We start from the raw sequence: 14,123 nt of genomic DNA on the forward strand, positions 1-14,123 counted from the left end.
TGAAATCAAGAGTTGGATGCTTCACCGACCGAGCCACCCAGGCACCCCTTATTATTAGTTGTATATAAGAATAACTTTAGAATATTTTATTGCCAGATAAACATACCATAGATCATGGGGATATGTGTATGCTCGTTGCAAAACATAATAACACCATGTAATCACCACTCAGGCCAACAACTGGAAGTTTACCAAACACCAGAAGCCTCCCTGATCCATTTTCCATACCCCATATTCTTTCCCCCATAAATGAAATAAACGCACCTTCTCTTATTTTAATCCCATTTTAGGCTAAAAATAGAACAGTATTGATTCTCAGTTTATAATGGCAAAAACAAATGAGCAGTAAATATATGCCCTCAAGAGTGATTGCACTGGAGAGACATTTTACATCTGAAACATCGATTTGAATCTGCATAATTGATTGAAAATTGCAGTTAAACACGCTTTTTTGGGTCACACGTACACCTGAATACTGATAATGATTCAAAAGTGACTGTCCTTCTGGTAAACACACACCCACACATGCACCCCCTGTAGAGATAACACACTCATTTGTACGCGCAAATGCACACGTTGTCTTTTGCACAGTGTACGAAAGCCGTTTGGTAGTTACTCCTGGTTGGGCACAATCAGAACTTCCTTCATCACTCTGTGGATTGTGTGTCTCTTTATGTCTACACTCCTTAATACTTGAATTACCACCAGATCGACAGTGTCAGTACTTAAGCCAATCAATAAACATGCAGGAACTGTGGGCCAGTTATCAAGTCTGTCTTAAGAGTCAGCTAAAGAATTTCAGGTGTGCAGGAAGAAAAAGTGTGCTTTAAATGAAAATGAGACAGTCTTAAAAAGTAAAATGCCATCTCAGGCAAATTCTTCTGAAAGGCATGCCAATGTTAAGTTGGCAAATTTTTACTTATCTCTTATATTTGAGACATTTGGCTTTAAAGAAAAAACACATTTCAAATAGGACTGCAGAAAAATATTGTAGTTTGAATGCTTTAGCAATGAAACTACCAACGACTGTTTTTTTTTAAACTGTTCAGGCAGAATAAGCTTTATAAAATTTCAGATGAATTTAGATAATCCCTAGCTTAATTTAATTTAAATTAAATTATTGGTAAATAATTGGGACAATAACCCTGCCTGATTTTTAATTACCAGTTGTGTTAAATCCTAAATATGAGACAAATATTTTTTCTGATTAAAGTAAAAACTGACAACAACTTGATAATTGTATAAAATAAAAGACAAATATGTAAAGGTTGCATGGAATGAAGAATTACCTGAATAAAATAAAACATATATTACAACATGGTCTCCATGAGATTATTCTTTTTTTTTCATATATAATTTATTGTCAGATTGGTTTCCATACAACACCCAGTGCTCGTCCCAACAGGTGCCCTCCTCAATGCCCATCACCCACTTTCCCCTCTCCTCCACCCCCCATGAGCCCTCAGTTTCCATGAGATTATTCTTATACTTTCCCTCTCTCTTCATGCCTTCAAGGCTAAGTTTTAATTTTATATGTGATACACATTAACAAGGTAGATGATAGGTATATACTTTGTATATATCCGTATGTGCATGTGTATTGATATATACATGCATGTATGTATACACACATACACATCGCCTTCCTCTGGAAGTAACCATTGTCCTGAATTTTATGTTTTTCATTTCTTTGTTTTTTTTAAATTATGTATATTCTTTAAAAAAAAATTTTTTTTCAATGTTTTTTATTTATTTTGGGGACAGAGAGAGACAGAGCGTGAACGGGGGAGGGGCAGAGAGAGAGGGAGACACAGAATCGGAAACAGGCTCCAGGCTCTGAGCCATCAGCCCAGAGCCTGACGCGGGGCTCGAACTCACGGACCGCGAGATCATGACCTGGCTGAAGTCGGACGCTTAACCGACTGCGCCACCCAGGCGCCCCAAAATTATGTATATTCTTAAACAACGTATTACTTAGCTTTGCTTAGTTTTAAGATTCTCAAAACTATCAGACCTGTTTTGTTTCTAAGATCCAACCATTATCTTCGGTGTGCATTGATGTAGTTCCTTTGTACTGCTATATGTGTTTCCATTGTGAAGAGTACTGTGATTTATTGTTCTGTTCTGTGGTCATTGGATGTTTGGGTTGTCAATGATTTTTTCCTATTATGAGCAATGTTGCCGGAAATTGCACATCTCCTGGTGTACAAATGCAAGGGTTTCTCTAGGTCAGTGATTCGCAACTTTTCTCTTTTCAATGGACAGAGAAGATGCTGGTATTTGTATTACATCGTTGGGTAGGAAGGCAAACTCCTTGAGACCAGTGTTTCATCATGGGGACGTTCTCCCCAGGAGGACATCCATGTCAATGGAATTGGAGGAACATCGGGGTACAGAAAAGTTCAAATGCAAGAGCTAGTGACAAATTATGTTTTTAAAATAGGTGCTCAGATTTACATTCCCACCTGTTGGAACTTCTCTTGGCTCACACTCTCTGGATGATCTGGTAGAGTCAGAATTCTAAAATCTTGCGAATATACTATCTGTAAAATAGCATCTCATTGTAGTCTTGATTTACACTTCTTTTTACTGATGAGTTTGAACATCGGTTTATATACATTCTGTTATGTGAACTCTCTGGTCTTGCATTGTGCCATTTTTCCAAGGGTTTTTTCGAACCAATTTAAAGGTAGTTTTTGTCTTTATTTTATTTTGTTTCCCTTAATTTTGAATACTAATCACATGCTGTTTTGCATGTACTTTCCACATGTGATTTTTTTTTTACGCATCTTTTAGCAACCATGATTTCTTGATTTTAATATAGTTTTGTTTATAAATCTTTCCTTACATACATTTACTTGTAAATTTGTATACTGATTAGGTATTTTTGTTTCTTGCTTAGGTAAATCTTTTCTATCTCAAGATATTATATTATTTTATAATTTCTACAAAATTTTTCTTCATATTCTCTTGTCTTTTAAGTTTTTTTTTTCTTTTCTTATTGAACTTATTAGGCCTCCAGGAGAAAATTGCATATAAGCAGTGGGCATATTGTTAGAGATCCTAGTATTTTTTGTTTTGTTTGTTTGTTTGTTTGACCTATGGAATCCAAGAAAGTTGTCAGCACTGTACTAACCTGAATGTGGATTTTCCCTTTTGGCAGATGATTGTGATGAGCCTCTGGTGTCTGCCTTGTCTCCGGCATCGTTCAGCAGTTCATCTGAACTTTCTAGCAGTCACGGTCCTGGATTTGCAAGGCTAAATCGAAGAGATGGTAAGTCTGCTTTTTACCTTTTGATTGGTTCGTGTTGAATCTCCCTAATTTTCCATTCTCTTTTAATGAAATCATTATAAGTGACCTATTGTAAAAGGAAGTACATGTCTCCATAAGCAAATGGCTGAAACTCACAAGTATATGACGTATAGGACTGGTTCTGGGATGGCAAAGGGTCACATCCTATTTTAAAGCCCGTGTCATCATTTCAGCACCCAAAGAACTGAAATCCTTCAGGATGGTGAGCTTTTATATTTATCTTATGACGTAAACGTTTCTAAAACAAGATCTAATCATTATGTATATAGTAGCCATGAAAAATCTAATGGACCCTGTATTTCAAGTTAAACAGGAAGCTTGTGAGAAGAAGTAATTTTCAAAGACGCTAGTTATTTAAAAATAAGGAGCCCTCAGTTTGCACAATTCTCAGTGTAGATGGCATGATTCTCTCTCCTGTGGAGGAATGGGAACTTAATAAGTTTCATGCTCCTCTAGGAATATGCAGTTCATATTGTTGACAGTCTCATAGGTAGGTTGTGTTTGATCGCTTGAATATGTTTAAGGGAAAGCGCAGATAATTAAAAGGCAACTTGCCGTTGAACTAAGAGAGAATTTCAAAACTCTGTGCACTTAGAGACAGCATCATCATGGCCCCTTTCCATAATACGTGAAGGCAAAAGCCATCTGCACTCACATTCTATAGAAAGAGGCTTGGCAGTTCTAACACAGAAAACGTTTTTAGCAACCATGGAAAAAATAGACACCGACATCATATATTATTGAAACCGTGATTTGCTCATTTATTATCCCCTTCTTGCATGCCATATGTCAGCCACTTCTTTTCATTTTTCTCCTTGATGTTATCCTCGGTGCTGTTGTAGTGTTTCAGCACGATGCACATTGGATGTAACACATAGATCAAATTGTATGTGTGTATGTGTGTGTGTGTGTGTCTGTGTGTGTGTGTGTGTCTGTGTTTTGCCATCTGGTACACATGATAAATATCTAACACCTTAGCATGACTTAATAAATTTAAGTTTATTTTAAAATGTCATCTCGTATTATTTGCGACAGTCACCTTTGGGTGTATCTGAGTGTGAAAGCATCAATGGAGAGTAAGAACGGAGATCCTTGATCAAATAGGGAATCTGTGGGGCCTTGGATATATTTGTGTAGATACTGCTTGTCCGTTCCTTTTATTTGCCTTAGAGTGAGGGTTATTGGACTCTCTCTCCTTATTTGCAATTCTGAATCCTTTCCTGACCACAGGCAAGTGAGCTCTCCTAGCCCCTCTGCAGACCAGTCCAACTCTTGAACCTGTGCTTCTCCAAGCAGGAATGCTGACATCACAGCACTGATCTTGCAGTGAGGTCTCTCTCTTATACTCCTTTCCAGAGTAAGGCAGGGTATAACATTTACCACTGCTCTATTTGAGAAATAGGAGCTTTCCTAGGATTTGGCCCATGGAAGGATACAAAATTTAATTTAACTGTTTATCTTTATTTCATTTGCTGAGATTCAATAAATCACACAAAATGTATATAAGTTATGAATCGGATCAAATCGTATTTCTCATTAATTTATAGGCTCGTCAGAAGTCTCCACCAGTGAGACTCATTTTCATTCTTAATTCGTTTCTCTGGCTCTTGGTGAACCACAGTATCAAACTTCATGAATCTCATTTGCATGTTAATGAAATGGAGAAACAAAACAGGATCATTTTAATTATCTTTTGCTGGTTGTCAACCTACTTGATTACATTTTTTTCTTTTTTATTTAGTTTTTCTTTTTTCTTCCCTCTTAATTACATCAAGTGTTCACAAAGGAATGTCAGCTCTTGAGTGATTTATTAAAGGCTATATATTATTTCTACTATCAACATGCCTTGTAGTATATTTAGATCAGGCTGTGGAAGGGTGTTTAACCAAGTCAGCAGGTCACGTGTAAATAAACTGAATCAACAAATAAAGGCCTAGGTCTCCCAGAAACACGGATAGAGTGACCTCTTTCCTGTGGAATCTAGAAAATTGAGAGCCAAAGAACAAACAAGCAAGAAACAAAGAATCAAGCTTATCCAGCGGCTGTTCTCCATCCATGAGATAAATGCCATGGGTAACTGTGAAAATAACTAGACCCCGAGGTGGGAAAAGAAGACCAGAAAAAGATACTGTTGAACATAATGAGTCTCTCAGGAGGGACGAAGAAAAATGAACATTTTTGGAGGTATATTAAGTTAATTTTGCCACTTGAGTGCTGTTGTGGGTTGAGTTGTGTCCTCCAAAAGGATACATTCAAATTCTAACCCTGATACCTATGAATATGACTTTATTTGGATCTAGAGTCTCTGCAGTGTGATCAAGTTGAGGTCATATCGGTTTAGGTTATTGTGGATTAGGGTGAGCTCCAGATCAGGCCTTGTAAAGAGAATGAGATTTGGAGACACACAGAGACAGAAGAGACGGAGAGAGAGAGAAGAAGGCCATGTGGAAATGGAACATGTAGAAATGGAAGCAAAAGTTGGAATGATGGGGTTTCAAACTAAGAAATGTCTGTATCGCCAGCAACTTCTAGAAGCTAGGAGGAGGCAGGGAAGGAGTCTTTTCTAAAGCTTACAAGGGGAGGAGCATGGCCCCGCCAACACCTTGATTTTGGATGTCCAGCCTCCCAAACTGTGAGAGAATAAGCTCTGTTGTTTTAAGCTGCCCAGTTAGTGATATTTAGTTAAAGCAGTGCTGGGAAGCTGGGAAGAGTGCCCCTGAGGAAAGGACTTCTCCGTACTTGTTCGTACTGGGAGGATGCCTCCAAGTTTGAATCTGAAAGATCTCATAGCTCAGAGGAATAATCCAGATGTAAGGGTAAACAACACAGATGAACAAAAACCCATCCCTGCTAATACTGGCTACGTACTAGAATGAAATCTCTCTCTGCCATTATATGCCGCCATATTGCTGCAGCTCCCATGTAGTTTGAATGATGATTGGCAGCTAAAGTTAACTAGTGTCCATGTCAAGTTCAGACAGGCTCTAGCGTGCCATTTGATAGTCCAAGTGTGTTCTTACAACAGAATATAATGAGGCCACAGATGCAGAACTGTCCCATAGGCTGCAGTGTAATCCAAATGAAAGTTTTAGTTTTGATGTACTCGAGAAACCTAGGAAATGGGTTACTGCCAACTGATATACTTGTGTACACATGTAAAATCATAAAGCAGTAAATAAAACTATCATACTTACGTGTATTTATAGGTATGAGTGTAGATATACATATGTACCTGTGTTTATTTATGTAGCAGATTGCTCCCATAACTGAAAAATTCTGCAAGTTTTCTGTCATCTATTCTGTAAGGTTGGAATATATCCCATTTTCCTAAAAGTTGAATGTTTGTCTCTGTTTTCCCATTGTCTATTTATCTTTCTTTCTTTCTTTCTTTAAAAATTTTAAATGTTTATTTTGTGTGTGTGTGAGAGACAGCATGAGTGGGGGAGGGGCAGAGAGAGAGAGGGAGACCCAGAATCTGAAGCAGGCTCCAGGCTCGGAGCTGCCGGCACAGAGCACGACATGGGGCTCAAACCCAGGAACTGAGATCATGACCTGAGCTGAAGTCAGATGCTTAACCGACTGAGCCACCCAGGGACCCCTCCATTGTCTGTTTTTCTTCACTGCAGCTAAACCCTTCCACTCTAAATGCCTGCCGAGCAATGTTTTCCCCATGCCCATAGAATTTGCTGTTAACATCAAGCATCTATCTGTAGAGAAATTAGCATATTTGGCTAATTGACAGAGAGAACTCCCATTTTCGGATGTACTCCTAATGAGAAAAATTATGACATTCTATGCAGAATTATTTGGTGATTCTTACTGCCCTAAATCATTGTGCTTCTTCACATACAACTATGATGCCTAAATTAAAACCCAAAAGATAAATCCCCAAGGTATGCATGCTACATGTCAGTGCTTAAGAGGACAGATGAGGTGAATGTTTCCTGCTGTTAAACATAGTGCAGAAAATCTTTTATAATTATCACATTTTAAAATGATAGCATTAATATACTTAATAACCAATACTTTCTTCATGAGGAAAAGAATAAGAGATGGGTTTTGCATAGCACAAAAAAGAAACTCAAGCCTAAAGAAAGGGGACCCTCATTGGTACAGTGCGTGTGGGTCAGGAATGTGCATAGAGGTCCCTAGGACCAGAGATGGTGTGGGCAAGCTTCCTGACTGAGAAGAATATGGATTTGGTGCATATGGGGATGGCCTTTTATTGTAGTTTGTTTGAGAAGAAAAGATATTACCAGCTTGCTTGCTTCTATATCACCTGCTTTCCCATTATCCCAGAATCTGAGGTGCCCGAGTAAGCCCATGGTCCCTGAACAGTTATCTGAATTGCAAGGGGCATGCACGTCCACGTTGATTCAGGCAGTGAATACATGCCTTCTTACCAGCTCTGCCCAATTCTTCTGTCTCATGCCGTAATTTATCTCCAGGACTAGGAGATGTACAGTTCTTAACACTGAGATGAGAGCATTGAAACCTGACTAGATCCCTGAAGAGTCAGATCCCTGAGAATTACCCCTGTAGTCACAGAACACGAGCTTCCCCAGCACGCTTGAACCTCAGCTAACCTACTCTCCTACTCACTCCAGTGGATCATAAAATTTTAGGTGAAAAGCAGACACTTCTGTATTAGACATCTCTGAGACCAATTCACCATTCTTGGGTTTAAATGACTACTACTTCTTACTTAAGGACGGGAAAAGTATTTAACCACTGTGCTTTAATTTCCTAATTTTCTACTGGAAGAATAGGGATAGTACTGAAATGGTTTTGGCTTTATTGATAGCATTGAAATGGTATTGGCTCTATTGAAAATGATCTTGGCTCTGGTATGGCGATAAGAAAAGCACAGTCCCAAGAGAACGTTAAACTGTTCAGAGTGTGCCCTGCCAGTTAACCACATTTTAGCAGACCTCATGGGACCAAATATATAAATTACAAGGATAATCTCAGGAAATTCAGGCTTCCATATAACTCTGGTAGTAAGTGTTGGGTTTTTTTCCTGATTAATTATAAAGCAAAACAAAAACTATGTTTTATATGTTCAGTATTAGCTTGAAGTACGTTCTTCTTTTTTTTTTTAAAAATTTTTTTTTTCAACGTTTATTTATTTTTGGGACAGAGAGAGACAGAGCATGAACGGGGGAGGGGCAGAGAGAGAGGGAGACACAGAATCGGAAACAGGCTCCAGGCTCTGAGCCATCAGCCCAGAGCCTGACGCGGGGCTCGAACTCACGGACCGCGAGATCGTGACCTGGCTGAAGTCGGACGCTTAACCGGCTGCGCCACCCAGGCGCCCCTGAAGTACGTTCTTCTATATCGTAGTCCAGGTTTGTGAACTAGGGCGATCTGATGCCTTTATGTAAAATATTTTACTTTTTTAGCAATTGGAAATTGGTTTATGAAGTTACACAGGAACTTCCAAGGAGATTAACATTTTGGAAAAGGTTTGGAAAATGAAGGTCTAGATCAATTTTATGGTCCGTGGTGTGTGATTCATGCTTATAGATTATATTTTGTGTGCTGGCCTTGAGAAGGTAGAAAAAAAATGAGTAAAGATTTACATCTTCTTTCTCCATATACCTATATCCTGTGTTCATTAAAGCAGGAGAGAATTTGCTATCATTTTTGTGATTAATATAGAATCACTTCTACTCTTCTATTGATTCACTTAACACCAGAGGTGCTTGTCTGCTTGGTCACTTGGCCCGCTCTTTACTTTGGATATTGCCCTCCTTTCTGGGCCCCCTTCCTTCTCAAGTCTCTTGCCAAAGTCTTGGTCATCCCTCTAACTTACCTTTATTGTCTTTGTCTGCCCTGTAGCGCACTTTTTTCAGCTCTAAATCAACCTGATAATGTAACCTGAGTGAATGTGCCAAGTAGCCAACCCTAAGCAATTTACAGTGATAGAAAATCTGGTTTTAGAAACATGAAAACTAGATCGTCATCCTAAATTGCAAGTTGCCTTAAGGAAATGAAATTACCTCTTCTTTTCTCCTTTCCTATAAAAGTATGGGGTTGAATTTGAGGATCTCTAAATTCTATGACAATTCTATGGCACTCTTTTCATTTCTAATACTCTATAGGCAATACCTTTTCTTTCTAACTCACTCTGGTAATGGAGAGAGTGAGTAGTGATATTAATGGCCCTTCAAGAAGAAGGTAAGTAGAGTCCCTGAAGGCAGATTGTTCTTCTAATTCCGATCAAACTAGGAGACACAGGATGTTCCCGGCTTAGGAAATGTCTTAAGTTGCCATAGGATCTAGGAATTCAAGTCATAAATGTGATCCTACTGAAATTGACACCATGGCTCAAATTTGGTCAATTAAAATACATTCATGAGATTTACAATTATCATTAATATTTAACATATTTCTTTGTGTATATCTAACATTTTTCACAGGGCTGAGTAGGGAAATTTCACATATAGGTACGGAGAAAAACGTGAGCTAAGTAATCAGGTGGTGTGTTAGGTTGGATTCTCTCAGAAGCACACTCTGGGTGATGACTGAGGTGCCAGTAGTTTGTTAGGGGGTAGCTCCCGGGAGAAAACAGTGAGGGAGTGGAGGAAGCAGGGTGAGGAAGGGGAAGAAGCCAGTCAGTTTCAAGTGAAGTTCCACACGCTGCCTGATCCCCCAGGAAACTCTGGATGGTAAAATCGTACCTAAGATTTTGTCCTACTTCATGGTAAAGAAACCGAGCCGAACAAGACGGCTGGGTGTGTGATCAGTTTAGAAAAGTTCGTGTCTGAGCTTGGGCCACTGTAACAAAATACCATAGACTGGAGGTCTTAAACGATAGACATTTCTTTCTTGCAGTTCTAGAGGCTGGGAAGTCTGAGATCAAGACGTTGGCAGATTCGGTTCCTGGAGAGAGCCTACCTTAGCTGTGGACAGCCACCTTCTTGCTGTGTGCTCACAGGGCCTTTCCTTGATGCGTCTGTGTGGAGAGAGCCATCTCTGTCTTCCTCTTCTTGAAAGGGCACTAATCCCATCATGAGGGTCCCACTCTCAAGGCCTAATGTAAACCCGAATACCTCAAAAAGGCACCAAATACCATCACTTGGGGGTTAGGGCTTCAACTATGAATTTTGGGGAGACACATTCAGTCTATAACAGCTGCATTTTTGAAACTAGTAAACCAACCAGAAAGTATTAACTGCTTGAAGACAGCTGATAAAAACCCAAGATAGCCAGGCCTTCGGGGGCAAAGATCCTGGAGAGAAAGGAAATACCATATAGTGAGCCTGATATTTTCTGCAACACATAACAGGGGTTCAAAATATATAAAGAAAAATGGACAGAAATGATAGGAGAAATAGACAATATAAATTGAAACATAAAACATAGTAAGGGGTTTTTAATCTCTCTCTCTCTGTATTTTATCGAGGAAGTGGGCAAAAAAAAGTAGTGAAAATACAGAAGATTTTAACAGCAAAGTGAACAAATTTGACAAAATACATAAATAAGTAGTAATTATATTTATTTAATGGGCAGGATGCATTAAACTCTGCCCCCAACAACTATAGAATATACATTCTTAGGCAGTGTACCTTTGAATATTTACTTAAACTTATTCTGGGCCATAAAAAATTGTTTGAATAAATCTCAGAGGATTTAAATCAGACAGAATAAATACTGTGGATACAGTTGAATTAAACTAGAAATCAATAATTAGGAAATACTAAAAAACCTAGAAAGGTGTGGACTTTAATTAGTATGCTTTCCAAAAAGAAATCTCAGCAGAAGTTAGGAAACATTTTAATTCAATGATAACAAAAGGCTATAGGGTCAAAATTGAGACGCAGCTCGGTCCAAACTGATAGCTTGACTTGCACAAATTACACAAGACAGAAGACTAAATATTAATGATCCATTTATTGCCTAGTTCTTCAACTTCTCAAGAAATGCTTAAGAAACCGCAGATTAAACCAATATAAGGAAAAGGATAGGAAAAAAAGAAAAGTGCATTAGTTAATGAAATAAAGGCGTAGAATACCACCAATAAGACAAAAATATAGCAAGAGGACACTTTAACAAACGTTCTGCTAATGATGGTGAAAATATAAATGGATTTAAAAAAATGATTTGAAAAACACAACCTGAAAAGTCGTACCCAAGAAATAAAACGGAAAATTTAAATATCCCTCTGTCTGTTAAAGATAGTGAATCCATAATTCACACGCTCCAGTGGAGAAAACTCCAGGCTAAAATGCCTTCATACGTGAATTCTCCAAGATACTTTTAAGGAAGATAAAACTCTAATCTTACACATTCTCTTCCAGAGGACGGGAAAAAAAAGCCAAAATACTTCCCAACTCCTTCTGTGAGGCCAGCATAACCTTGATACCAAACCCCGTCAAGGACAAACAAGAAAGGAAAATTAAAAGCCACTCTCTCTCATGAATATAAATGCAAAATACTGCAAACAGAATGTTAGCATATATGTGTGGAGGGGTCTGGGACTCAGCCTCAGAATGAGAACGCACCGTCTTGGCTGGAAGGCACGCGGGCTCTGCTAGCAGGTGGGTTGTATAACCAAACTGGAGCTTTCTAGTCTGCTACCGTGCAGAAGAATCCGGAGCATCTTCTCGAGGAGGGGAAGCGTGAAGGTAGCTAGCCGTAGAAAACCATCTTTTTTTTGTATACACTCGTTTTAGAGACTGTTGTAATTAAAGATGTGCTGTAATCTATTGGCCGCCTCTTGGGTGACACGTCCCCTCAGCCACACCTCTTTCTCCGGCCAGCATGGTAAGGAGCAAGTGCAACTCCTGACAGGTGCAAGAGGGCCTGGTCAGAGATTGTACCGCTTACCTGTAGCTTCCTGCCCATGGCTCCCTGGATGCTCCCAGCGGATCCACCGGGCATCGAAATCCTGGCAGCGGAGTATGGGGAGTACTGTCTGCCCGTGAGGCTAATCTTGACCAACAGAGGACAAAAACTGATGGAGAAAATCTTCCCCGCTTGGTCCTCAGGGTGGAAGGTTCTGAGATGCATCACAATGAGGCTGACTTCTCATTTTATTCGTGCCTTGTGTTCCTGATTTTGTTCAGTTGTCCGGCTTGTCTTGTATCTCACTGAGCTTCTTTCTGATGGTCGTTTGACTTGTTTGTTAGGCAATTTGTAGATCTTCGTTTCTTTGGGGTCGGTCGCTGGAAGTTTACTCCTGTCCGCGTCCTTCGGTGGTGTCCTATCTGCCTGATTTTTCGTGATCTGTACAGCCTTGCATTGTTGTCCGCGCCTGAAGGAGTGTCACCGGACAGGGCCCTGGGCTGCAGGATTGGTCCCAGACTGTGTCTGAGAGGGGCCACGTCAGGGTGCGCAGCCCGGTGTGCAGGCCTGCTTTCGAGGGCGTGGAAGAGCACGTCTCTTGCCAGACCCCTGGGTGGGCAGGGCTGCTCCAGGACTGTGGCTAAAGCAGCCGGAGCCGAGTCACAGGGCCGCTTCCGAGTCCAGTGAAAGCAGGCAGGCCTGCCTCTGGAGGCGTGTGCGGGTGAGGCGTGAGTCTCCCTCGGGGTGCCTGAGTGGGCACGACTGCTTCGGGCTGCAGCTGAGAGGGTTTGGAATGGGGCCCAGGACCCCTTCAAGGTCCACAGTCAGACCGAGGTTTGAGGGCTGACCTGCTGGAGGACGGGTGCGACTGCTTCCTGATGGAGCAGTGAGGAGGGCCTGGCCCGGTCTCTGCAGGGCAGAACTGCTGTCCGGAGCGGCCGGGAGGGGTGGGAGCCCAGGTACAGAGCTGTTGTCGAATGTCCTTTCCCACGGACGTGGGGACACGGGAGGGCTTGCCTCCGGGGCTGGGGTCAGGTGTGCCTCCCGGTGGGTCCCTGGGAGGGCAGACCTGTTCCTGGACTGCAGCTGGGTCCCAGAGCGCCCACAAAGGCACCTTTGTCAATGGAGGGTTGCCAAGTTATTGTTGTTACAGGGGGGATACAAGCAGGAGATTTCCTATTCTGCCATCTTTTTTTTTTTAATGTTCCTTTTTCACAGAGAGAGACAGACCATGAGTGGGGGAGGGGCAGAGAGAGAGACAGACAGACAGACAGACACAGAACCTGAAGCAGGCTCCAGGCTCCGAGCTGTCAGCCCAGAGCCAGATGAGGGGCTCAGAGTCATGAAGCACAAGTTCATGACGTGAACTGAAGTCAGACGCTTAACCCACTGAGCCACCCAGGCACCCCTCCCGTTCTGTCATCTTGCTGACGTCACTTCATATATCCTCTGTCTGTCATTATCGTCTGCTGTCTAATGATCTGTAATTTCTGTTCCCATAAATTATCTCATTGGAATTGTAACTGTAACCCTTTTGAAGACTGCCCTGCAGATCTAATTCCACGAGAAAAGATGTGGAAAAATTACACAATTTTGTAAGGATTTCTCTATGTTTCCTCTCAAACAGGACTTTATATATCAAAGATTTCCTCCCTCAGTGGGAATTGTCAGGTCCTTAAAGGTCTAATAATTTAAGTAGAAAGCTAGCCCAAAATCCTATTTAAGTGATTTGAGGGTTGTTATTTTTCTCTTATCTTTTGTACCTTTAAAAAAAAGTTGACATGTAATGAATATTAACAGTAGGAAATAAAAGGGACACGTGTAAGATGGACTATATAATTGGCCATATAAAATGTAACTGATTTAATAGACTATATAAAAATATCTGACTGTATAAAAATGAAAAACAGGATCAGAGACTCTGCCAGAATGAGAATGTTTATGTGGGTTTTTCCAAAACCTCATCCTTGACCTTGGCCTTGTGCATGCCCTCCTAGAATGAGCTGATCCACTGCCAGGG

The 14,123-nt window shown here is 40.6% G+C and overlaps 1 protein-coding gene across 6 annotated transcripts in view; it reads left to right on the forward strand.

Moving 5' to 3' along the window:
- The window catches only part of CNTNAP4 (contactin associated protein family member 4), a 252,839-nt gene that overhangs the window by 34,049 nt on the left and 204,667 nt on the right, over nucleotides 1-14,123 (forward strand). For all 6 annotated transcript variants that reach the window (XM_047079258.1, XM_047079260.1, XM_047079263.1 and 3 more), the window contains exon 2: nucleotides 3,164-3,274. In XM_047079258.1, coding sequence (XP_046935214.1) covers nucleotides 3,164-3,274 — 111 coding nt within the window. The remainder of the gene's footprint in view (nucleotides 1-3,163; nucleotides 3,275-14,123) is intronic.

The sequence above is a fragment of the Lynx rufus genome, unplaced genomic scaffold (genome assembly GCF_022079265.1).
Source record: "Lynx rufus isolate CCGP_SWC_20201006 ecotype Redwood Valley unplaced genomic scaffold, mLynRuf1.p SCAF_16, whole genome shotgun sequence".
NCBI classification, from domain to species: Eukaryota; Metazoa; Chordata; class Mammalia; order Carnivora; family Felidae; genus Lynx; species Lynx rufus.